The sequence below is a fragment of the Podarcis vaucheri genome (genome assembly GCF_965113315.1).
Source record: "Podarcis vaucheri genome assembly, chromosome: 13".
NCBI classification, from domain to species: Eukaryota; Metazoa; Chordata; class Lepidosauria; order Squamata; family Lacertidae; genus Podarcis; species Podarcis vaucheri.
Window position 1 is genome coordinate 10,632,567 of NC_138751.1, and position 27,930 is coordinate 10,660,496.

A 27,930-nucleotide genomic window follows, 5' to 3' on the forward strand; every position below is an offset into this window, starting at 1 on the left:
CTTTTCTGAGATCCAAAGATTTCAGCTGTAATGCATTTCTCATTTTGTTGTACTGTTTATGTGGCTCTAAGAAAAAGCAGGGAGACAATAAAGGAAAAAAAGATGTTACCCATGTAGAAAATTCCAGTTTTATTTTTGATACACCTATTATAAAAGCATTTGGACTTGGAGCTCTTATACATTCTGACATAGAAAACACTATGCTAAATGGACTAGTGATGTGAAATTCTTAAGAATACTTTTGGTTACTTCAAATTGTCACACACTGTTTGTGCATTTTCAGGCATGGAAACATGTGTCAGTTGCCCAGCAGATCAGTATCCAAACAGCGGCCAGGATCTATGCATTCCTAAGATTCCAAACTTCCTAGCCTTTGATGAAACCTTGGCCATTGTTTCAACTTCCTCTGTGCTTCTATTCTCTCTAATTACGATTCTAGTGCTAGGCATCTTCATTAAGCATCGCAATACAGCCATAGTCAAAGCCAACAACCGAAGCCTCACCTATGGTCTTCTTATCTCCCTCCTCTTGTGTTTCCTCTCTTCTTTGTTGTTTATTGGAAGACCTAATATGGTGACTTGCCTTCTCCGACAAACTGCTTTTGGCATTGTCTTCTCTGTGGCCCTCTCCAGCATCTTAGCCAAAACCATATTGGTGGTTTTGGCATTCATGGCTACCAAACCAGGATCCAATATGAGGAAATGGGTAGGCAAAGAATTGGCTTATTCCATTGTCTTTTCCTGCTCCATTGTCCAAGTAGGGATCTGTGTCCTCTGGCTGGCAACCTCTCCCCCATTCCCAGATGTGGACAAGCACTCAATGCCTGAAGAAATGATATTTCTTTGTAGTGAAGTGTCAGTCTCCATGTTCTATTGTGTTTTGGGCTACATGGGCTTCCTGGCCACTATCAGCTTCATGGTGGCCTTCCTAGCCAGGAAGTTGCCTGACACTTTCAACGAAGCCAAGTTCATCACCTTCAGCATGCTGGTCTTCTGCAGTGTTTGGCTCTCCTTCATTCCAACCTACCTGAGCACCAGAGGAAAATACATGGTGGCTGTGGAGATTTTCTCCATCTTTGCTAACCCAAAGAAAGGTATAAATGACAGTGGAATTTGTGGTTCTGTTGGGTCTTAGAATACATGGACCTCCTGGCTGGTATCACTTTCCAGGTCCCTACTCTGAATATGTGTAGAGTTTGCTTCTTAACTTGCCAAAGATGTTCCAAAGGCAACGGATACACATTTTTCCTCAGGTTCTACTCCCTAAACCTTTTTTCACTAATGACTAATGCTGTAAAGCAGTGGAGGTTTAAGTTCAAAATTTCCTTATCCTAGATGGGCTCCCTTCCTAGGTTTATGAGACCCATCTGCCCCTCATTTCCCTCTACAGCTCCTGCAGTAGCCACCTTTTTGAGCACTGGGCCCACTTTTGCTCTCATCTGCTATATCCTGTCTTTGCATGCAGAGAAATTCCCCAATTCACTGAAGATTTGAGGCACATTGGCTGTCCTCACCTGGTATGTCCCACAGAGGAACTTACGATCTTCAAACAAAAAACATCTTGGAGGTCCCAGGCCACAGAGAGGTTAGGCTGGCCTCAACCAGAGCCAGGGCTTTTTTGGCTGTGGCTCCAGTCTGCCACAAGAGATTAGGGCCCTGCGTGACATGACATCTTTCCGCAGGGCCTGCAAGACAGAGCTGTTCTGCCAAGCCTTTGGCCAGGGCACAGCCTCACTCCCTCCTTTGGCAATCTTCACAGAACTCTAGCCCAATGGTTGCCATCCATCTGATTTTTTAATGAAATGATTTTAGAATGTTAGCTGCCCTGATCCCGGCCTTGGCTGGGGAGGGCGGGATATAAATAAAAGTTTATTATTATTATTATTTAGGGAGCCAGTTGAATCTGTTTCATGTTATGTGGCTGCTGTTGCATGCTGACCACTTCTAGGAGCCACAGGTGAGAACTGAGTGCAGGGTGGGGATCTGAGGTAGACAAACTATCCCAGAAGGAGCACGACTTGTTCCCCGCTAGAGTTACTACCCCTCCCTAACACTCCATACACCCCTGTCATGTATTACTGTATATTTAAAGCAAATGGAATCTTAATAGCAAAACTCTCTGCCTTTTATTTTAGAAATGGTTAATTTTAGTAGTTCAATGTTGTACATGTACTGTATGAATGATTGTTAATAAAAAGTCTCTTATCAATTACTTCATGGAATCTGCAAATTCATCTTGAAGACAACACAGGGTACCAGAAACAAAAAACATTGTGAAACAGTTAAGGGCTCTACATTCTTTATCTCTCACCCACAAAGCAGCTGATGAATAGAAGAAGGAGAAGTTTAAAACAGCCATTTCCCTTGATTTTTAAATAGTTTTAACAAACTAACAAATTAGCAGAGATATGCAACATCATCTGGAGGAAAATACATTGGATAATACTAACAGTAATAGGACAAACCTTTTTTCCTGAATTATACTTCTAACCAGTTTCATAGAATCATAGAATCATAGAATCATAGAGTTGGAAGAGACCACAAGGGCCATCGAGTCCAACCCCCTGCCAAGCAGGAAACACCATCAGAGCACTCCTGACATATGGTTGTCAAGCCTCTGCTTAAAGACCTCCAAAGTAGAAGACTCCACCACACTCCTTGGCAGCAAATTCCACTGTCGAACAGCTCTTACTGTCAGGAAGTTCTTCCTAATGTTTAGGTGGACTCTTCTTTCTTGTAGTTTGGATCCATTGCTCCGTGTCCGCTTCTCTGGAGCAGCAGAAAACAACCTTTCTCTCTCCTCTATATGACATCCTTTTATATATTTGAACATGGCTATCATATCACCCCTTAACCTCCTCTTCTCCAGGCTAAACATGCCCAGCTCCCTTAGCCGTTCCTCATAAGGCCTTTGACCATTTGGTTGCCCTCCTCTGGACACGTTCCACTTTGTCAGTGTCCTTCTTGAACTGTGGTGCCCAGAACTGGACACAGTACTCCAGGTGAGGTCTGACCAGAGCAGAATACAGTGGCACTATTACTTCCCTTGATGCTATACTCCTATTGATGCAGCCCAGAATTGCATTGGCTTTTTTAGCTGCCGCGTCACGCTGTTGGCTCATGTCAAGTTTGTGGTCAACCAAGACTCCTAGATCCTTTTCACATGTACTGCTCTCAAGCCAGGTGTCACCCATCTTGTATTTGTGCCTCTCATTTTTTTTGCCCAAGTGCAATACTTTACATTTCTCCCTCTTAAAGTTCATCTTGTTTGTTTTGGCCCAGTTCTCTAATCTGTCAAGGTCGTTTTGAAGTGTGATCCTGTCCTCTGGGGTGTTAGCCACCCCACCCCCCAGTTTGGTGTCATCTGCAAATTTGATCAGGATGCCCTTGAGTCCATCATCCAAGTCGTTGATAAAGATGTTGAATAAGACCAGGCCCAAGACAGAACCCTGTGGCACCCCACTAGTCATTCTTCTCCAGGATGAAGAGGAACCATTGATGAGCATCCTTTGGGTTCGGTCAGTCAGCTAGTTACAAATCCACTGAGTGGTAGCATAGTCAAGACCGCATTTTACCAGCTTCTTTACAAGAATATCATGGGGCACCTTGTCAAATGCCTTGCTGAAATCAAGGTAGGCTACATCCACTGCGTTCCCTTCATCTACCAGGCTTGTAATTCTGTCAAAAAACGAGATCAGGTTAGTCTGACATGACTTATTTTTCAGAAATCCATGCTGACTATTGGTGATCACAGCATTCCTTTCTAGGTGCACACAGACTGTTTGCTTAATGATCTGCTCCAGAATCTTCCCTGGTATTGATGTCAGACTGACTGGGCGATAATTATTTGGGTCCTCTCTTTCCCCCTTTTTGAAAATAGGGACAACATTTGCCCTCCTCCAGTCTGCCGGGACTTCGCCTGTTCTCCAGGAATTCTCAAAGATGACTGCCAGTGGTTCTGAGAGCACATCTGCCAGTTCTTTTAACACTCTTGGATGCAGTTCATCTGCCCCTGGAGACTTGAAAGAGTGGTGAAAGAGTGGTGGCAGAGAGTATCTCAAATAAGCCAAATGGCTTCAGAGAATACAGATGTGTTGTTTCTAAAGTTGATTTAAAGTCTATTTATGCTATTTCTTTTATAATAATTTTTATTTATTTTCAATTACCATCCTATAATAGCGTCATTAAAACAATACCAAATTGTAAAACTAATACTAATCGCTCAAATACCGAATCATATAATTTAGGTGCCCCCCCACATGCTAGATTTCCTTTATTTCCGCATTCCAAAATCGTATTAATTTCTATTGTATTCCAGTCAAAATAATAATCCCTTATACAACAACTGCAATATGAATAACTTCTTTTTTTAAAAAAAATATATTTTTTTATTAACAGGCCAATTACATCACATTATCCATATCACATTAATTCCAAATTATACAGCCAATTTTAAATTTTGTTGGGGGTACCCATACATCAAGCTCCGCTCAAGTCCAAAACAGCATCACTTATCTTACGGCTTTAATTAGACAGTTCTGTCCAGTTTGATCCGGATAGTCCTTTATTACTTCCTTTCTCTTCTTGTTGTTATCATAAATTCCTTTCTTTGCGATCTCTGATGATTTTCACAAGCAGGTTAAAAGCTGGCATTCTATGTGGATTTTGTACTCTTCCAAAAATCATATCGATCAGGGACAGCCTCTGTACAACACTTCCATACACAAAATTAATCTCTGATCTGTCCTTTATTTTTCAAATAAATCAAATGAGTCTGGGGGCTCTGTCAGGCCAAACTCACATTCCAACATTCCTTCTCAATCGAACAATCCTGATTCTCCTCCCCCAGTCCTTCTTCCTCCGGCAAGCCTGTCTTGGCGAGACGCCATTTTTTAACTGCGTCATAATTTTTTTTCTCTTTTCTCACCGTTCTCCAGTCTTCTTTCCTATTATAATCCATCCCACATAGTTCTTAAAGTCCTGCCTATGATTCATAAAAACGCGATGATCTTGTTTCTATCTGGGGTGAAGGGTTATTAATGTCACATCATGCAGAAAAAAAGAGTTTTTTTCCTCCACTCCCCCCCTCGTTCCAAACATACAGTCTCCTTGTGGTAATTCATCAGAAGATTTACTTATCCGTCCGTCACTCCTGGTCGCAGAGATCCATTAATCAGCAGTCTTATCAGTCGAGCTTTACTTGATGTATGTGCTTTCAGCTTCATTTCCAAACATATGTTTCCAATTATAATTCCAAGCTGTAGCAACCAGCACGCGCTAATTGGAATCGGCATCAGGAAGATCTGACTTCACCGAGGGCCTGTGCCAAGTGTTCGGCACCCCCATCACTCGTATCAGGGGGTGCATTGTGAACACCGCTGGCAGGACAGTGCTCCCCCACATCCTGGGGGAGTTTTAGGAAGGCTACATACTTCCCATAGCATCCCCTGAGTACCTCGTATGGGTCACAGAGATGTTATTGTCGGCCATTTTCCAACACGCCACCTGGTGGCCCCCCGCAATATGAATAACTTCTATTCGTGTTGACACATGAAATGATTCATAAAACTACAAATCTGCCACTCAAACTACATCCTTGTTCTTCCTGTGTGTGGCAATTATTCCTTCCGTCGTGTTTCTTCTAGTCCTTGTAAAATGTTGTGTCTATTTTGACGGTAAAGTTGGTTCCACAAGTACTATTTTTTTTAACTTTTTTCTCCTTCCAGCAAATGCTTAAAGAACAGCAGCCTCTGATTGGCTGTGGTTCTAGGAGAGAGAGTTTAAAAGGAGCGGATTTCGAGGGAGATGGAGTTAGAGTGTGGTTAAGAGGGGAGCTGAGTTGAGGTGGTTGAGGAGGGAGGCTGGAGAGGTTAGGAATTAGGGTGATAGGAGGTGGAGGAGGGAGAGTTGGTTCTGGAATAAAACATCCACTCTGAGTGCACAGTGAAGGACTGAGTGTATTGTCCTGCAGGAGTAAAAGGACCACATCCTGCGGGGAGACTGAGGGTGAGGCAGGAGAATGAGAAGCTGAAAGAGATGAGTCTACTTAGGTCAGCTCAAACTAATCTGGAGGGGAGAGACTCTTCTGAGGAAAGAAGAGACTCCCAAATCCCAGTGAAGGAAGGGGGTGTGTGGTGAGCCCTTAAGACTATTACTGAAAGTACATCAGGAGTTGCATTTGTTAAAGGGGTGGGTAACTGATGAAAGTACCGCCTTAGAAAGGAGCTGAACTATAAAGCCGAAACTTCTGAAAGCGAATTGAAGTGAACTAGCGTATTATTATTAAAGAAGTAAGCTAAGTTTCTCCACTTGTATTATACTACCTTGTTTTAAAAATAAATCTTTATTGTTTATTTAAAGAACACCTGCTCCAACTTTGTGGTTATCCCCCTCAGAAAGATCCCCTAGAGGTATTCAGGGATAGTTCGGTTTTGTTCTTAAGCCTTCAGCTCAAAGGTTGTTCGATGAGGTGGGGACAATATATTTAAGTGAGAGCGGACACATGGGCGTGAGCGGTAACTGAGGTGCCAAGTTTGTCGCATCCATCTTTTCCAAGTTGTTGCTGTTCTCCATCATGCTTTGTGTGGCTCTGATACCCCATTGGTCTATTGATGCTATAATCCAGTGTCCCCACTTCTTCGTAAGGCAATGATGCTATCCAGAATAGCTGCCACCATTCAGTTAATATGATGGCAAACGATGTCTGATCAGTGTTACATAGGTGGGAGGATGGTGGATACCACAGTACTAACAAATTAAGAAGCGGGAAAAGGATGGGACCAGCTCAACTCTAGCCATCCTGCTGACCTTGTAGGTTCATTCCTTGCCTATGATTTTGTGATGTTACAAATATAATTACATTGGCAGATCCGGCTTCCTGTCTACCAGCTGCAGTAATAGATGCTTTTGGGTTCAACATCTGTGGTCTGGATTCAGACCATTCCTCCTAGGCTGGAAAAAATGGTGAACAGTGCTTTTTTACTGGAAGCCAAACACAGGACAAAGTGATGAAGTGACTTTTGGAAACTGTGGAATAACTGCTTCTCCAAGGGCAGGATGGGAAATATCAACAGTTGCAGGAATGAAGGATCCAGCACCATATATGGACGGGAAAACATCATGAGGGGAAATTGTCACACACAGGAAGAAATAAGGATTAAACTTAGAGTTCCTCAATTGAAACTTTATAAATTACCTAATATACCAACAGAAATAGAAATCAGAAGACTGTAGCTGTTATCTAACAGATTGCTGGAATGCTATGGAAGTTATTAACATAGTGGAACACAGAAATAATGAAGATGAATGAAGCCATCAAATTTAGCATGCAAGGGGAAACATTTAATTAAATTATATAATTGACATTTGAATAATTGACATTCATAGTTGCATTAATTAGATAAAATTGGTATTATTATATTGAGGTCGCTATTGGAACCATATTGGTAAATCAATAAAAATATATATTTAAAAAATAATAATAGTTATATTTTGGCAGTTCCCCTACTGCTGATGCGCCATAGAATCCAAAAACACTGCACAAGTGTTTCTCTCCCCTATCATTACTCAAATTACAATAATCAATCCACCTGACTGAACCGCCAAATGCCACAGTGTAAAAAAAGAATCAACAAGCAAGCCTGAAATGATTATAAGCTCCTCTGTGCTCCATAGACAACTAGGGAGGGCTCTGTTACTTATCAGTTATCAGTTTCCCTCTGTCATATCAAACCACTGCATCTTATTTGGTATCAAAGGCATTCTGTTGTGACAATGTTCAAGCTAAAAATAAGGTGGATACATGTCCTTTAAAGTGCCAAATTGACAGAGTCAGCTGCCACCCAATTTGTCTTGTTCATATCAGGTGGAGGAGAGGAATAATACTGTTGAGAGAAGCAGGGGAGTCCATGCACACAAGGGTATTTGCCATCAGGATGTTGCTCCTGCTGCTTCTGCTGCTCCCCAATATAGTGTCCCAAGGACAAAGTACTAAATGCGCAACAAATAATCCTGTTCATGTTCCACACGAGTGGTATGAGCCAGGTGACCTGGTCATTGGTGCAATGGCATCTCATATTTATTACATAGTCCCCAAATTATCCTTCAAGAAACACCCTTCCCAGGACTTCATTGATGCCCCAATGTAAGTAACTGTTAATTAATATTATTTTAATTATTCCTTATATGCTATATCTGACAGAAAATAACTTTGATTGATTGCTATAGAACTTTATTTTTTAAATGTGTGGAGACATTTTATTAGAAATCTCTGTACGTATAGGCTATGTGCATACTGTCAATGAACAATAAGCATTTTTGAGTCTAATTGTGTAAAGACAGATAGAAAAGAGAGTAGGAGAAGGAGAAAAGAGATGGCATAAAAATAGGAAAAGTATATTGCAAAGTAGTATGGTACTGAAGTTTTTGATGATACCTAAATTTTCAAGGTGGCAAATACAAACACAGGTTGCTGAAGAGATGAAGAAATATGCAACAGCTTTTAAAATTACACGGTATTCTTAGATTGTCCAAATAAGTAAATAAATTTGCTGGCTTCATCCTCTCCTTATATGCAGGCAGGTGAATCTCTTCTATCTAGATTCTGTGCACTGTTTAATTTTCCCATTAAAGAAAACCTCACTTCATTTGCAGGGTGTTGACAAAGTTCTACCAGCAAATCCTGGCCTTGGTCTTTGCTGTTGATGAGATCAATGAGAATCCCAGGATGTTGCCCAATGTCTCTCTTGGCTTCCACATCTATGATAGCTATTATGATTCAAAGATGACCTACCGAAACACTCTGGACCTGCTCTTTAAATCACGTCACTTTGTTCCCAACTACAGGTGTGGCATCCAGAAAAATGTCATAGGAGTCATTGGGGGACTCAGCTCTGATACCTCCTGGTGCATGGCAAACGTCTTAGGTCTTTTCAAGATTCCACAGGTAGAATATGGATTTTGAAAAACAGAGATTTCATGCTTTCCTTGCATTAGGAATCTACTGATTCATAAATATGGAGTGGGGAAATAGACAAAGTAAAAGGGCCATAATATGCATACCCAACAATGTGTGTAAGAAGGGACTGTATCTGTTTAATAGATGTAATAGAAGATTTCTCTAAAGCTGCCAGGTTTGTAAAGGAGGCACCTAGACTGGTTCATATACATCAATCCTGAATGAACTGCACTGGCTTCCTGTGAGCTACTGAATATATGACATTGACATTGGCTTCATAGGCAAAAATAGCTGAGAACACATTAACTAAAAATGTTCCTCCCTTTAAAAAGCAAAACAGTCCTTTCCCAAAGTATGGTGTTAATCAACATTGTTCACTTTCAGAGGCTAATAGGAAACACTGTTTTCTTGCTATTGTTCTGGCATTTGTTGTCTGTCACTTCAGAGCGTTATATAGTGGTGTCAGCATTGTGCTATTCTGCTACATTGTAGTATTTCATTTTAGTTGTTTTAAATAGTGCTGGTACAGTATTTTACTGATATTTTATATGATTTGGTTTATTGTGCTCAGAGATGAATAGTATTCACAATCTAATGGAGATCTTCTGGATTTCCCAGGAAATCTTCCTGAGAGAGTTCTTAGTAGATAGAGAATCAACCGCTCCCTAGAATCATTACAAAGGTTACAAATCATAAGTACATAATCAACAATTTCTATCACTCCACTTACACCTTGGAGTTTTGCTTAATCATCCACTTAGTATATTAACATCAGCCATGATAAATGCTCCCCTATTCTTTTTTTTTAAAAAAAAAATATTTATTAAATTTTCCACTTTAACAATCCTATCCAATGATATTAAATATTCCAAATTATACATATTATTCAACAATCAAACAGTCCAAATATTATGCCAAATTATATAAAAAAATTGGAGGTATCTTCCCATGTTCTGAGGTCGGGGGTGGTTCTGATCATCTCATATGTCTGCTGCTTTCATAATTTTCACAATAGTTCCCATAAATCATTTCGATGTTAATCCTCATTACATTTCACAGCCTCTGAACAAGCTAGATAAAACAAAACAATATATTCTGTGGGGAATTTACATCCCGAGTTCCCTCTGTATGTTCACGATGTCTCTTCACAAAATGATGTTTCCGCCAAGCCAGTCCAAAAATCTTCTCACCTTGGTCAGCAGCCAAGTCAGTCCAGATAAAATCAAAGCAAGGCATCTGCCCAATGCTTTAAGACCAGCTGTTCTTCAAATGGTTAACCTGTCCAGGGAAGGTTTTGCCATATAAAACTGGAAATGCAAATATTAAGTAAGATATTAAAAGGCACCTATCCCCCTAAGGCACCACATTTAATTTGACAAGCTGATCTACCTTGGGTCATGGCCGCTAGTTTAATTGGAGCTGCATCATTCCGATTCCAATTCTATGCAAATTTCCTAAGTTTTTTTGGTGTCTCTCCAGTCATTCTCCAAATCAAAGTTGGGAAAGTCTTTATCCTCTTCCAAATATATCTGCAGCCGAATACTTTGAACTTGGTTTTCCACTTTTGAATAATTGTTATTTCCACAAAATTAATGACTAACTATTATTGTAAAGGTAAAGGGACCCCTGACCGTTAGGTCCAGTCGCGGCCGACTCTGGGGTTGCGGTGCTCATCTCGCTTTATTGTCTGAGGGAGCCAGCGTACAGCTTCTGGGTCATGTGGCCAGCATGACTAAGCCGCTTCTGGCGAACCAGAGCAGAGCACAGAAACACCGTTTACCTTCCCACCAGAGCGGTACCTATTTATCTACTTGCACTTTTGACGTGCTTTCAAACTGCTAGGTTGGGAGGGACTGGGACCGAGCAACGGGAGCTCACCCCGTTGTGGGGATCCGAACCGCCGACCTTCTGATCAGCAAGTCCTAGGCTCTGTGTTTTAACCCACAGTGCCACCCAGGTCTCCTAATGACTATTAGACTCATATTATATCACCAAATACACCACCTCCCCAGTCTCACTTGCTATAAATAATCAGGCAGTTGATTCTTTCAGAGGAGGATTTTGCCATATAGCATAGCAAAACAAAATATTATAACAAAGGAGGCTCACTCCCCCCACACACACACACTTTCAGTTCCAGCATACCAAGTCTACATAGATGTTTATCCTTTTTCCGTTCAAACCCTTTTTAACACCTCAGTGGATGAATTAATTAGAAGAGTAGTTTCTTCCCCTTCACTCAGATCATGTTCAAAACTTAAATCCAATTTTTCATCTTAAGAACTGGAAGCTTGCTGCTAAATGGAGGCGACTTAGGAGAGTTCCCAAGAAACGATCCAGGTTTTCCATCCAGCCACCCCCAGCACCCCCCTTCCTTCTGAATTTGGGGCCAGGTGTTGGGCAATCTGTGGATGAGCTGCCACTCCCCAGCCTGGGGAATGTAGGGAGGCTGATTACTCCCTTCTCAGCCTCTGATTCCAGAACGTACGGCAGTGATGGAATTCAGCAATCCTCCAACGCAGCTCACCAGCAGCACCTCCCCCAAATGCTCCCCTGTTCTTCGATACAATCAATATGTACAAGAATGAAGCTGTGATGATGCCATAATAATAATAAATATCAACAGAAAACATTGAGCAAGGTTATCTGTGTTTTCCTATGTAAGCTGGGGTTTGTGCTGTCCCTAAACTTGGTAAACCTGGGATATAGATTCAATATATATTCAATATTTTAGTGTGTGTGCGTGCACATGTTTATATACAAATGTTTTTGGGATATCATGATTTCTTCTTTCCACTTGGAAACATTTGGCTTTTGCTTTTTCCAGATTTCATATGGTTCATTTGAACCAGCCATAAATTATGGAACCAAGTTCCCTTCCTTTTACCGCATGGTCCCCAATGAAGACCTTCAGTATCAAGGAATTATCCAGTTACTTCTGCATTTCAGATGGAAATGGGTTGGGCTCATCACTTCAGCTAATGAAGCTGGGGAACGTTTCTTACAGACAATTGAGCCAATGCTTTTCAAGAATGGAATCTGTTCAGCATTCACAGAAAGAGTGGAACTCAATATACATTATAACAGTAACTTACTAGAAATGGTGAACATAAAGGTTTTGTCACCAAGTTTCACAACAAGCAAAGCTAATGCAATTCTTCTACATGGAGGAAGTAGATTTAGTATATGGTTGTCAAGTGCTTTAATCATAATGGAGTTAACTCAGCTACTATTTCCTAAAAAGAAGTCACATGAAGGAAAAGTATGGATTACAACTACCCAAATGGATTTCATATTATATAGCGTTCAAAAAAAAATTAATGTTAATATACGAATGCTCCATGGTGCTATATCCTTTGCAATTCACTCCAAGGAGATTCACAACTTTAAAGACTTTCTTCGGAGTGTATATCCTCATTGGACAGAGACAGATGGTTTTATCCAAGATTTCTGGGAAGATGCATTCAGTTGTTCACTTCCAAATGCCACTCTCTCAACATCCAATGATCACATGTGTACTGGAGAGGAGATGCTGGAAAGCCTTCCTGCACCATTTTTTGAAATGAGCATGACTGGCCACAGCTACAGTATCTATAATGCTGTCTATGCTTTGGCACATGCCTTAAATAGAATGCACTTGGCTGCAGTCATCCGCGAAAGGAGACATGATGGGGGAAGACTCTCTCCTCAATATGTAGAACCTTGGCAGGTAATGTTCTCTGTTACAAAGCATTCACTTCATTGATACATTATGTGAGATAGCATTTAATTATCAGTAAAGAAATAAAAGAATAAAACTTAAGAAATTAAAAATAAACGTTAAGTAAATTTATTGTTTGAAAGATGGGAATTAGAATATTTCCTATAATGATACTAAACAGACTTTAAATGATACAGACTTTCAGAAGCAACAGACTACCAACAACTACCTCCTTCATGCTGCAAACCCCTCAGTTTTCTCCAAATATCCCTCCCCAGTTCGCTCTGTCTCTCGTACCTGTCCAGTTACCCAGTGGTGTAAGGTTGGGGGCATGGGGCGCATGGCCCCGGGTGCATAATTCTAAGGGAGCACAAACAGGACCCCAACCCCAGGCACTGGCTTTTGCAGGGATCCTCATATCCAAGAGAAAAAAGAAGAGCAGCCCATCAGGGAGCTGCCTCTACCTGGGCACCTCCTGGAAGGCCTTCTCCCCAACTCCTCATCTTTCCCTGTCTGTCAACCACCAGGGTTTTCTGGGCGCTGAATCACTGGTAGGTCCCCAGAAGAGGCTAGTAATTGTGTGATCACTGTCTCTAGACCCTGCTTTTCTCCCTTCTCCTCTTTTGGATTTCAGTCTGGCACATCCTCTTCCTGCTCCCTTAACCCTGTTGCCTTTTTTGCTTCTGACACCTCTTCCTCCCAGTCTGCTCCCTCTTCTCCCACTGATCACTCCTTGTCATCCCACCACCAATCCCCTGGCTCTGAGCCTCCTTTCCTTGGGGTCTCCCTTGGGGGTTCTCCAGCTGCTGCTCCCTATCACTTCTCTGCATCCAACATCCAACCATGCTCAAATCCACTCTATAAACTATGGAAAGGTCCAGTCCAATGTTCTCATGTTGCATTCCTATCGTTCGAGAACATGAGCTCCCATCTCTTCTCTTACATGACTTCTGAAATCCCTTCCCTTTCTTGGATACAAACAAAGGCTAGTCTCAAGCCAGCAGGTGTATGGTCTCATCTCTCCATAATATCTTTATGCAAGTCTGTTGAATGTTGAATTGGCACTGATTTATGATTCCCTACTCCATTTGTATGTGCAACTAAAATATGGATGCTCTTCGTTGTGAACTGAAGTGTTTAACTTTGATTCTCTTCCCACTTAGCTCCACTCATTCCTGCAGAGAATCTCATTCAACAACAGTGCTGGGGATGAAATTGCATTAAATGAGTACGGAGAGTTAGCAGCTGGCTTTGATATTACCAACTTGGTCACTTTCCCAAATAATTCCTATGTCAGAGTCAAAGTGGGCAGCTTGGATCCTCAGGCCACTCCAGGTAAAGAACTCACCATTAATGAAGACAGAATCAAATGGCACAGACGCTTCACTAAGGTATCTGTACATAAAGGCTATGTGCATATTGTCGATGAACAATAAGCTTTTTTGAGTCTAATTGTGTAAACAGAGATAGAAAAGGGAGCAGGAGCAAAGAGAAAGAGAAAAGAAAAGAGATGGCATTAAAAATAGGAAAAGCATATAGCCAAGTAGTATGGTACTGAACTTTTTTGATGATACCCAAATTTTCAAGGTGGCAAAAACAAACACGGGTTGCTGAAGATATAAAGGAATATGCAACAGCTTTAAAAATCACACAGTATTCTTAGATTGCCCAAATAAGTAAATAAACTTTACTGGCTTTATCCTCTATATGCAGGCAGGTGAATCTCTCCTATCTAGATTCTGTGCACTGTTTAATTTTCCCGTCAAACAAAACCTCACTTCATTTGCAGGGTGGTGACAAAGTTCTACCAGCAAATCCTGGCCTTGGTGTTTGCTGTTGATGAGATCAACGAGAATCCCAGCATGTTGCCCAATGTCTCTCTCGGCTTCCACATCTATGATAGCTATTATGATTCAAAGATGACCTACAGAAACACTCTGGACCTGCTCTTTAAATCACGTCACTTTGTTCCCAACTACAGGTGTGGCATCCAGAAAAATGTCATAGGAGTCATTGGGGGACTCAGCTCTGATACCTCCTGGTGCATGGCAAACGTCTTAGGTCTTTTCAAGATTCCACAGGTAGAATATGGATTTGAAAAACAGAGATGTCATGCTGTCCTTGCAGTAGGAATCTACTGATTCATAAATATGGAGTGGGGAAATAGACAAAGTAAAAGGGCCATAATATGCATAACCAATAATGTGTGTAAGAAGGGCAATTTGTGTTTAATAGATGTAATATATTTCTGTAAAGCTGCCAGGTTTGTAAAGGAGGCACCTAGACTGGTTCATATACAACAATCCTGAATGAACTGCACTGGCTGTCTTTGAGCTACTGAATATATGATATTGACATTGGCTTCATAGGCAAAAATAACTGAGAACATGTTAACTAAAAATGTTCCTTCCCTTAAAAATCAGGACAGTCCTTTCCCAGAGTATGGTGTTAATCAACATTGTTCACTTTCAGAGGCTAGTTGAAAAAGTGTTTTCTTGCATTGTTCTGGAATTTGTCATCTGTCACTTCAGAGCCTTATATAGTGGTGTCACTATATTTATTAATAATAAATATATAATATTTATTAAATTTTCCACTTTAACAATCCTATCCAATTATATTAAATATTCCAAATTATACATATTAGTCAACAATCAAACAGTCCAAATATTATGCCAAATTATAAAAAAAAAAAATTGGAGGTATCTTCCCATGTTCTCAGATCAAGGTGGTTCTGATCATCTCATACTTCTGCTGCTTTCATAATTTTCATGATAGTTCCCATAAATTATTCTGATGTTAATCCTCATTACATTTCACAGCCTCTGAACAAGCGAGATAAAACAAAACAATATATTCTGTGTGGAATTTACATTCTCTCTGTATGTTCACGATGTCTCTTCACAAAATGATGTTTCCGCCAAGCCAGTCCAAAAATCTTCTCATCTCGGGCAGCAGCCAAGTCAGTCCAGATAAAATCAAAGCAAGGCATCTGCCCAATGCTTTTAGGACCAGCTGTCCAGGGAAGGTTTTGCCATATAAAACTGGGAATGCAAATATTAAGTAAGATATTAAAAGGCACCTATCCCCCTAAGGCTCTGCATTTAATTTTGCAAGCCGATCTACTTTCGGTCATGGCCACTCAGTTGATTGGCGCTGCATCATTCCGATTCTAATTCTAGGCAAACTTCCTAAATTTTTTTGGCGTCTCTCTAGTTATTCTCGAAATCAAAGTTCGGAAAGTGTTTATCCCCTTCCAAATATATCTGCAGCCGAATACTTTGAACTTGGTTTTCCACTTTTGAATAATTGTTATTTCCACACAGTTAATTACTGTTGGAATAATATTATATCACCAAATAAACCACCTCTCCAGTCTCGCTTGCTATATATAATCAGGCTATATATAATCAGGCAGTTGGTTTTTTTCAGAGGAGGATTTTGCCATATAACATAGCAAAATGAAATATAATAACAAAGGAGGCTCAACCCCACCCCACACACACTTTCAGTTCCAACATACAAATGTCATGCATCAGGTTATGGGACCCAATGTTTTATGGATGGCGAATTGCTAAAGCTGGAAAATCAGGGTGCTGTTGGTGAGGACCTCGAAGGGACTGAAGGTCCAGTGGTGAGGCCGCTTACCGAAGAAGCAGACCTGGTGCAGCAAGGAGCAGAAGTCATGTCAGCTCAGCAACCTGCGCAGTTTATTAATCTTGGCAACACTGCCCAGATGGAACGTCTGAATGGTATGAACTACCTGACTTGGGGTCTTAAGCTTGAACTGGTTCTAAAACGTGATAGACTTTGGCACTGTGTGGAAACTGGTTTGAATCCACAACCCTCTGAGCAGGAACGTGAAGCAGATGATAGAGCCAGAACACACATTTTGTTGGCTCTAGAGAAACCACAGGTCCTGCACATTGCACATTTGGACTCTGCCAAAGAATATTGGGATTGTCTACGTCAGATACACCTGTCTGACAGTGCTTCTTCAATAATTGGATTAACTAGGAGACTGTATAGAACTGTGCTACCTGAAGGTGGATGTTTAACTACACACCTCCAGACTTTGCGCATGCTATTCCTCCAGTTGCAAAGGAGAGGTAAAAGATTTCCAGACCTGAATCAATTCTATATCCTGCTATCCAGTCTCCCACCAAGCTTTAATATTGTGATAACCTCTCTTGAAAGCATGTGGCAAGAAGATTTATTGATGGCGTATGTAACAACCCGTCTACAGGAGGAATCTGAAAAGTGCGTGGAAAAGCTGAGTGAGAAGGCAGACCAGAGGAGTTTAGTCGCCCTGCTAACCAGAAACCCAGATTCTCAGGAGGCGATGGGGCCGAAGAACACTCCACAGATCGTGCCATGTTGGAGCAATCCACATGAGACAGAAAAGCAGGCGCATTTCGTCTCGGCCACCGCAAGAAAAGAAAAGAATTTTTTTCCAGACAGCTACATTTTGGACTCTGGCTCTGCCAGAATCATAATGAACAGCCCTGACTGCTTTACAACACTCAGCAAATTGCCAAAAGGCAAGGACAGCATTTGTCTTGCCCAATATCAGGTATAGGTATGTGTTATTTGCCATGCCTAGATGCAGAATTGAGGAATGTATTGTTTGTTGAAGAACTAGAATTTTCTTTATTGTCAATTTCATGACTTATCAATGTTGGTTTTGAATTTATTTTTGAGGGTGATGAATGTTTTATTAAGAAACAGGGCAAGGTAATTGCTTCTTCAAAAATGGTGGATGGCTTGTACCCTTTACAGCATTCTCCACCAAGTGATGGGGTAACAGAGGGACCTAAAGCTGGAAAAAATGATGTGTTAATAACTGAACTATGTCAGCGAAACTCTAATTGCCCACATAAAAACTGCATCCATGCTTTGCACAGAAAAATGGGGCAAGCAAGTTTCACATATCTAGAGAACATGCAAAAAATATGTAAAGATTTAAATGTTAACCAGTGTAGCACATACCTTGATTGTGCTATTTGCAAGCAAGCAAAATCAAAGTTGCAGCCAATACCAGGTAGAAGTGATAGAATTTCTACACATGCTTTGCAACTTGTTCATTCTGACTTAGTGTATTTTTTGCTCTATAAGACTCACTTTTCCCTCCTAAAAAGTAAGGGGAAATGTGTGTGTGTCTTATGGAGCAAATGCAGGCTGCGCAGCTATCCCAGAAGCCACAACAGCAAGAGGGATCACTGCTTTCACTGCGCAGAGATCCCTCTTGTTGTTCTGGCTTCTGAGTTTCAGAATGTTTTTTTTCTTGTTTTACTCCTCCAAAAACTAGGTGCGTCTTGTGGTCTGGTGCATCTTATAGAGTGAAAAATACGGTAATTGGTCCTTTTCCAGAGAGTGAGGGAGGATCTAGATATGGCCTAATTATTGTGGATGATAAAACAAGGTATTCATGGCTATATCTATTGAGAAACAAATCAGAATGTGCTGATGCTTTTAAGTCCTGGAAGGTATGGGCAGAAAGACGTTTTCAAAGGCCACTTATTCAACTCCAAACCGACCGAGGAGGCGAATATTTAAGTAATCATTTCCAGGTATGGCTTAAACGCCATGAAATAATGCATCGTCTCACATGTCCAAATAGTTCCTGGCAAAATGGAGTTGCAGAGAGATGTGTGGGTGTCATACAAATTGTAAAGGACTGCTTGTTAACTGAGGCTGGATTGCAAAATGATGCAAAGCTCTGGAGAGAAGCTCTCTTGACTGCCAATTTTTTATTGAACCGTACTTTCACTACTGCCACGGGCGATATTCCCTACAAAATGCTTTTTGGGAAGGAATCCGATTACTCAGGTTTACATGTGTGGGGAAGTTGGGCTTTTGTTCATATCCCCAAGTCTCTGAGATGTAAAGGTGAGCCTAAAACCAGAAAGCTACGTTTCATTGGCTATCAGGGCTATTCTAGCTGGCATTATCGTTTTGCTTTGGGACGTGGCCAAGTAGTCATTTCACAAAATGCTGAATTTGCTGATCGGGATAGGTGGAAACAGGTTCATGCCAATCCTAGTATTTTAATTCCTCTCTCAGTACAGCCACAGGAGCCTCTCAGGCAGCCAGCTGCTGAGGAAAGGCTAGAAAGTGGGGGGAAATTGCCCTCAGACACTGATACTTTGCAAAGTGCCACAAGCAGTGAATCAGAGGAACAACAAAATGATGAACTGGAGGAGCAACAAGAGAAGGAAAGCCCAGTGGTTATTCCTAGGCGGTCCACACGGACTACCAAGGGTATTCCCCCCGATAAATTGACTTTTGGCGCAACAAAAGTGTGTCATGTTAATTGTACAGAGCCACAGGACTTTGCTCAAGTTCTTAAACTACCTTCTAAGGAACAAACCCAGTGGTTTGACGCCATGAAAGAAGAGTTGGGATCATTCAAAGAAAATAAGGTTTACACACTAGCCAAATTGCCACCAGGTGAAAAGTCAATTTCTAGCAGGTGGGTCTTTAAAAGGAAGACTCAGATGTCTGCTGGCACACATTTTAAAGCCAGACTGGTAGCAAAAGATTTTGTACAAAAGCCAGGAATTCACTATGATGAGCTGTTTGTACCCACTGCTAAGGCAAAATCAGGCAGGCTGCTTTTGTCTGTTGCAGCTGACGAGAAATTGGAAGTTAGTCATTATTATATTACTTCTGCATATTTAAATGCTCCTCTGGACCAGGTGATATACATGCGACAACCCCAAGGGTTTGAGGAGGGGAATGATTTGGTGTGGAAATTAGACAAAGCTGTTTATGGTCTTCGGCAAAGTGCTAAATGCTGGAACGATTGGAACAACTCTTAAATATTGGATTTAAAAGGAGCATTGCTGACCCTTGCTTGTATACAAGAGGATCAGGTGACAATTACATATTGGTTTTGATCTTTGTAGATGACTTGATGGTGGCAGGTGGTTCCACAGGTAAAATTTGAAAGATAGCAAATCAGTTGGAAAAACATTTCAAACTGAAAGACCAATATGTCACTATTTAGGGGTCCAAATAGGCAGAGAAGCAGATGGAAGTTTCTTAATATGCCAAGAGCAAAAGATTAAAGGTCTGCTTGAACAACTAGAAATGCAGGATTGTAATGCTCTGCAAACTTCTATGACTGTAGATTTTCAAAAGATTGAAAGTGATGTTTTGTTTGATCAAACAGATTTATACCAATCAGTAATAGTATCTCTTCTGTACCTGAGCCAATGGTCAAGGCCTGATACTTTATTTTGTGTAGGTACTCTAAGCAGAAAAGTAACTAAGCCTAGTATACATGATTGGGCTGCTCTGAAGCGAATACTGAGATCTGAAGGGTACACAGAATAAGTGTATAAAGTTATCTGCATCTAATTCAAGTGATTTGCAGGTGTTTGTGGACAATGACTTCACAAATTTCCATCCACGAGAAAATCAATCAGCGGTCTAGTGGTCATGTTTAGAAATTCACTAATTGGTTGGAAATCCAAAAAGCAAGGTTTTGTTGCCACATCTACATGTGAAGTAGAATTTTCTGCATTATATGAAGTGTGTAAGGAAGTCACATGGTACACCCAGGTATTAAATGATTTGGGATATGAAGTGCAACAGCCTGTGACAATCTATGGGGTTAATCAAGCTTGTATCATAATGGCTAATTCAAGGAACACTTCAGCATGTGCAAAACACGTGGCGATCAAATTTTTCAATGTTAAAGACTATACAACATAATGTGATTAAGTTGGTTTATTGTCAATCACAGGATAATTCGTCTGATTTATTTACAAAAGCGTTCCCTAGGGTGCAACATGTAGAATTGATTGCAAAGCTGAATCTTGTGGACGAAGGATATGAATAAGATAATTTTTCATGTTTATACTTCTGCTCTCTAGGTCTTTAGGGGAGTGTCATGTGACAAAGACACACGAGAGCAGAAGCAGCAAAGCAGGCTGGGAACTGCTGGGACTGCAAAATCATTTGGGCGTACTAAAGTTATTCAGGCCAAACTGCTAACTGTTGAGTCATTCTGACGTGTGACTTAATAGCCAGATTCACTTTGTGCTCTCTGTAAGATGTGAGAGTCGGTCTGCATTAACTGTGAACAGAGTCTGTATGTAATCTCAGTCAAACTGTTTGGAACCATGTTGTTTATGAAGACGTTTATTTTAACTCAGTAAAGCTTTTATTCTTTAAAAACTCTGCATTATTAATTTATGCTGCGCGTCAACGAGGTCTACGTAGATGTTAATCCTTCTAACATTCAAATACTTTTTAGCACCTCAGTGACTGAATTAATTGGCAGAGTAGTTTCTTCCCCTTCGCTCAGATCATGTCCAATATTTAAACCCAATTTTTCGTCGTAAGAAGTGGAAGCATGCTGCTAAATGTTGGTGACTTTGGAGTGTAGCCTTATGAGGCTTTGCCCTCGGGTGGGAAAAATATTGCGCCTGGGAAAGGGATGTGGGAGTCAACAGACACTCAAGGAATAGTTTCGGAGAAAAGGCTTTTATTTCTACCATCCATGAACTGGTAGAAGGAGCAAGTGTGATAAGTCACAAAAAGCATGCACGAGTTCACAATCATGTGCACAAGCATATATACCCCTTTCCAGTTCCCTCCCTCTTTCTCCTCCCTCAGGAGTTCCTCTGAGCATGAACAGAAAGCTGTCTTGGGACTATTGTGGACTCTTGGCACCCTTCCCAGGAAAGGGGGGAGGGGTGAGAAGCCAAGGGGTTTTCAGCATGTTCAGATAGGTTTCAATCTCTTGTTCTGGCATGGTTCCCGGACAGAAAGTAAGTTGCAATGTGGTTCTTTAGCAAGGGCAGAAGGCATGAGAAAGGCCTGAGAAACAATGGACTGTTCTCTACCTTTGTTACAGCAGAGCGGAAAGTTTCTGATGCTTAGCTGCTGAGAAAATGATTTTGAAAAGTTTTGAGAAGCTTTTGAGCCTGCTTTGGTGGGGGGTGACTTCGGGCCTAGGTAAGGTCACCTGTCCTCACCTTCCTTCAGGAGAGTTGCCAAGAAACATTCCGGGCTTTCCATCCAGCGCCCCCAGCCCCTCCTTCTGAATTTGGGGTGTTGGGCGATCTGTGGATGAGCTGCCACTCCCCAGCCTGGGGAATGTAGGGAGGCTGATTACGCCCATCTCAGCCTCTGATTCCAGAATATACAGCGGTGATGGAATTCAGCAATCCTCCATCGCAGCTTGCCGGAAGCTGCTCCTCTATTCTTGAATACAATCAGTATGTACAAGCTGGGGTTGGTGCTCTCCCTAAACTTGGTAAACTTCGGATATAGATTCAATATATATTCAATATTTAAGTGTGTGCGCGTGTATGTGTTTATACCTAAATAAATTAGAATATCATGAGTTCTTGTTTCCACTTGAAAACATTTGGCTTTTGCTTTTTCCAGATTTCATATGGTTCATTTGAACCAGCCACAAATTATGGAACCCAGTTCCCTTCCTTTTACCGCATGGTCCCCAATGAAGACCTTCAGTATCAGGGAATTATCCAATTACTTCTGCATTTCAGATGGAAATGGGTTGGGCTCATGACTCCACCTAATGAAGCTGGAGAACGTTTCTTGCAGAATATTGAGCCAATGCTTTTCAAGAATGGAATCTGTTCAGCATTCACAGAAAGAGCGGAACACAATATACAGTATAATACTAACTTACTAGAAATGGGGGACATAAAGATTTTATTACCAGCATTCACAACCAGCAAAGCTATTGCAATTCTTTTATATGGAGAAAGTAGATTTATTCTATGGTTGGCAAATGCTTTTATTGCGATGGAGTTTACTCAGCTACTATTTCCTCAAAAAAAGTCACACGAAGGAAAAGTATGGATTACAACTACCCAAATTGATTTCATATTCTATAGCTTTCAAAAAAATTTTAATGTTAATATACGAATTCTCCAAGGTGCAATATCCTTTGCAATTCACTCCAAGGAGATTCACAACTTTAAAGACTTTCTTCGGCGTATGTATCCTCATTGGACAGACACAGATGGTTTTATCCAAGGTTTCTGGGAAGATGCATTCAGTTGTTCACTTTCAAATTTCACTCTCTCACCAACCATGTGTACTGGAGAGGAGATGCTGGAGAGCCTCCCTGCACCATTTTTTGAAATGAGCATGACTGGCCACAGCTATAGTATTTATAATGCTGTCTATGCTTTGGCACATGCCTTAAGTAGCATGCACTTGGCTGGCGCCATCCGCAACAGAAGAGGTGCTAAGGGAAAACTCTCTCCTCGGTATGCAAATCCTTGGCAGGTATCGTTCTCTGTTACAAAACATTCACTGCATTGGTATATTATGTGAGTTGGCATTTACCGTATTTTTCGCTCTATAACACGCATATTTTTTCTCCTAAAAAGGAAGGGGAAATGTCTGTGCGTGTTATGCAGCGAATGTGTGGTCCCTGGAGCCAAAAAATTAGGCAAAAATCAAACTGCGCTTCAGGGAGAAGGGAAGCCTTGAAAAGAGGAAGTTGCTGCTTTCCTGCATTCTGCCTCAGGGTCTTACTGCCCACCCTCTCTGTTTCGTTGCTGTGTTTGCTCAAACGGAACAAAGAGCAGGGAAAGCCCCTCCCCTCCAGGCAAGTAGAGGGGAAAGCAGAGCGTCCCTCTAATTCCTCTCCATGCTCCGCTCCTTCCTCTCTGTGCTCCGGTGCTGCTGAAAACATGTAGGTGGGAGAGAGAGACAGAGAGACAGAGAGAGAGAGAGAGGGAGAGGGAGGGAGGGAGGGAGGGAGGGAGAGAGAGAGAGAGAGCTGGCTGGCTTGGGTGGGTGCGTGGGGGAAACTTTTGCCTTCCTTTCCTCCCTCCCGTTATACCCCAGTCCTGCATTCTTAGACCTTCTGTGTTTTTCCTTCCCTCCCCACTTAAAATGTGGTTAAAAAGCATGGATCCACATGGATCCTCAGGATTTTTGCACTGGGTCACCCCAAATTCACCATCAGAGCACATAGCATGTCCATGGCTACAGCCTGCCCCCCAAAAATCATGCACCCACTGTTGCCTGGGGCTGCAATGGTGCAAAAATGTGGTTAAAAAGCATGGATCCACATGGATCTTTGCATTGGGTCACCCCCAAATTCACCACCAGAGAACATAGCATGTCCATGGCTGCAGCCTGCCCCCCCCCAAATTATGCACCCACTGTTGCCTGGGGCTGCAACGGTGCAAAAATGTGGTTAAAAAGCATGGATCCACATGGATCCTCAGGATCTTTGCATTGGGTCTCCCCCAGATTCACCACCAGAGAACATAGCATGTCCATGGCTACAGCCTGCCCCCCCAAATCACGCACCCACTGTTGTCTGGGGCTGCAATGGTGCAAAAACGTGGTTACAAAGCATGGATCCACATGGATCCTCAGGATCTTTGCATTGGGTCTCCCCCAGATTCACCACCAGAGAACATAGCATGTCCATGGCTACAGCCTGCCCCCCCCCCAAATCACGCACCCACTGTTGTCTGGGGCTGCAATGGTGCAAAAACGTGGTTACAAAGCATGGATCCACATGGATCCTCAGGATCTTTGCATTGGGTCAGCCCAAATTCACCATCAGATCACATGTCTGTGGCCACAGCATGAAGCACAAAAATGATACATCCAATGTTTCATTCAGAATGTTTTTCCCTTGTTTTCCTCCTCTAAAAACGATGTGCGTGTTATGGTCAGGTGCGTGTTATAGAGCGAAAAATACGGTAATCATCAGTAAAGAAATAAAAGAATAAAGCTTAAGAAATTAAAAATAAACCTTAAGTAAATTTACTGTATGAAAGATGGGAATTAGAGGATTTCCACACTGTAAACCCCTCTGTTTTCTCCCCATATCCCTCCCCAATTCTCTCTGTCTCTCTTACCTGTCCAGTTACCCAGTGGTGTAAGGTTGGGGGCCTGGGGCCCATTGGCCCTGGACGCATAATTCTGAGGGAGAACAACCAGGACCCCAACACCAGGAACTGGCTGTTTCAGGGATACTCATATCCAAGAGAAAACAGAAGAGCAGCCCATCAGGGAGCTGCCACTACCTGGGCACATCTTGGAAGGCCCTGTCCCCAACTCCTCATCTTTCCCTGTCTGCCAATCACCAGGGGTTTCTGGCCTCACTGGTAGGTCCCCAGAAGACACTGGCAACTGTTTGATCACTGTCTCTAGACCCTGCTTTTCTCCCTTCTCCTCTTCTGCCTCTAAGTGTGGATTTCAGTCTGCCACAGCCTCTTCCTGCTCTCTTAACCCTGTTGCCTTTTCTGCTTCTGACACCTCTTCCTCCCAGTCTGCTCCCTCTTCTCCCACTGACCACTCCTTGTCATCCCACCACCAATCCCCTGGCTCTGAGCCTCCTTTCCTTGGGGTGTCCCTTTCAGGTCCCCCAGCAGCTGCTTCCTGCCACTCCTCTGCATCCAACATCCAACCATGCTCAAATCCACTCTATAAACTATGGAAAGGTCCAGTCCGATGTTCTCATGTTGCATTCCTATCCTTTGAGGACATAAGCTCCCATCTCTTCTCTTACATGACTTCTCAAATCCCTTCCCTTTCTTGGATCTTGACAAAGGCTGGTCTCAAGCAAACAGGTCTAAGGTCTCATCTCTTCATAATATATTGATGCAAGTCTGTTGAATGTTGAATCAGCACTGATTCATGTTTTCCTACTCCTTTTGTATGTGCAACAAAAATATGGATGCTCTTCGTTGTGAACTGAAGCATTTAACTTCAATTCTCTTTCCACTTAGCTCCACTCATTCCTGCAGAGAATCTCATTCAACAACAGTGCTGGGGATGAAATTACATTAAATGAATATGGAGAGTTAGCAGCTGGCTTTGATATTACCAACTTGGTTACTTTCCCAAATAATTCCTATGTCAGGGTCAAAGTGGGCAGCTTGGATCCTCAGGCCCCTCCGGGCAAAGAGCTCACCATTAATGAAGACAGAATCAAATGGCACAGACGCTTCACTAAGGTATGGAAATAATGGCACAGTCCCTGAAAATCCAGAATTTGTGGTTATCCATGAAATGGAATGTAACAAAAGCACTTCACACATTATTCATTTTGAAATTCACTAGCACTTGAAACCACTTCAGACTAGTGATGAGTGAGAATAGAGGAGTGCTCCCAGACCTCTTGCTTCAAATGGAATGCAACTCGTCCCAGAACAGGTCAGGCATAGGAACCGAAAGCATTTCTCTCTGAGACAGGATGTGGCCTAACAGGGAACCACAACCCAAAAGTCATGGAATGACTTCCTATTGCTAGTTTCTTGTACTGACCATGTAGGTAGGAGCAGAACCACTATAATGGCTTACCTTTAATTCCTTGTGCCACCACAAAGGAACAGCATGTGGACTCCTTGAAGCAAATGCCGTTAGGTGGTGACTCCATCAAAAGGCCAAGCCAGGGGTGAAATCACACAGAATCAGACTGAATTCTAACAAAACTGTAAGGTTGGATGGTTCAGGCATCTTCTTAAGTTTGTATGATGTTTAGAACAGCAGCTTTTTACCCCACTGTATGTGCCACTTGTGTACCTACGGATCATTTCACCCTATTAGTCCTCCCATTTACTATTAAATCACCTGATATTGGATATTTGATAAATTCCTCAAAACAATATCATAATATTAAACTCTTCCTATCTCTTTGGATAGGTGCCACCGCTTTCTCTATGTAATGCCAACTGCCATCCTGGTTACGGGAAGAAAAAGAAGGAGGGGGAGAAGTTTTGCTGCTATGATTGTGATCCATGTCCAGAAGGAATGATTTCAAATGAGAAAGGTTAGAGATGACATCTTAAGATACTGCAGTACCTCTGGGCTCCTGGGAATTTTGTTGACATTAAACTGCTGCAGGAGAGAAGGCTTAAATTAACAGATGTGTTCTTCTCATTGTTTATAGATAACATCAATACATTTTAATCTTTAAAACATCTTGAAGATTTCTTTTTTAAGTGGAAGCTAATATATTTTACCTCCATCGTCTACAAAATTAGGGGGGAATAAAAGTGGTGTTTTCTCTTCTAAGAATTAGGTTGTTTGACAATAGGGTGAAACTTATCAAACTCACTTTTTCTGAGATTCAAAGATTTTAGTTGTAATGCATTTCTTATTTTGTTGTACTGTTTATGTGGCTCTAAGAAAAAGCAGGGAAACAATAATATAAAAAAAATGTCACCCATGTAGAAAATTCCAGAATTGATACACAACTTTTATTTTTGATACACCTAGTACAAAAGCATTTGGGCTTGAAGCTCTTATACATTCTGACGTAGAAAACTCTGTGCTAAATGGACTAGTGATGTGAAATTCTTAAGAATACTTTTGGTTACTTCAAATTGTCACACATTGCTTGTGTATTTTCAGACATGGAAACATGTGTCAGTTGCCCAGCAGATCAGTATCCAAACAGCGGCCAGGATCTATGCATTCCTAAGATTCCAAACTTCCTAGCCTTTGATGAAACCTTGGCCATTGTTTCAACTTCCTCTGCGCTTCTATTCGCTCTAATCACAATTCTGGTGCTCAGCATCTTCATTAAGCATCGTGATACAGCCATAGTCAAAGCCAACAATCGAAGCCTCACCTATGGTCTCCTTATCTCCCTCCTCTTGTGTTTCCTCTCTTCTTTGTTGTTTCTCGGAAAACCTAATATGGTGACTTGCCTTCTCCGACAAACTGCTTTTGGCATTGTCTTCTCTGTGGCCCTCTCCAGCATCTTAGCCAAAACCATATTGGTGGTTTTGGCATTCATGGCTACCAAACCAGGATCCAATATGAGGAAATGGGTAGGCAAAGAACTGGCTTATTCCATTGTCTTTTCCTGCTCCATTGTTCAAGTAGGGATCTGTGTCCTCTGGCTGGCAACCTCTCCCCCATTCCCAGATGTGGACATGCACTCAATGCCTGAAGAAATCATATTTCTTTGTAATGAAGGGTCAGTCTCCATGTTCTATTGTGTTTTGGGCTACATGGGCTTCCTGGCCACTATCAGCTTCACGGTGGCCTTCCTAGCCAGGAAGTTGCCTGACACTTTCAACGAAGCCAAGTTCATCACCTTCAGCATGCTGGTCTTCTGCAGTGTTTGGCTCTCCTTCATTCCAACCTACCTGAGCACCAGAGGAAAATACATGGTGGCTGTGGAGATCTTCTCCATCTTTGCTTCTGGTGCTGGGTTACTAGCTTGCATTTTCACCCCTAAATGCTACATTATTGTGGTGAGGCCTGACCTGAATAACAGAGAGCAGCTAACACAAAGAAAGGTATAA

General features: G+C 41.8%; 1 protein-coding gene across 1 annotated transcript; it reads left to right on the forward strand.

Annotated features, from left to right (window-relative positions):
* Positions 1–285: 285 nt before the first annotated feature.
* On the forward strand, positions 286–27,930 carry LOC309517413 (vomeronasal type-2 receptor 26-like; the record flags this gene model as incomplete). The annotated part of the gene is made up of 2 exons (XM_082196650.1): positions 286–1,062; positions 27,808–27,930. The coding sequence occupies 2 exons, from the start codon at positions 286–288 to the stop codon at positions 27,928–27,930; spliced, it is 900 nt and encodes a 299-aa protein (XP_082052776.1).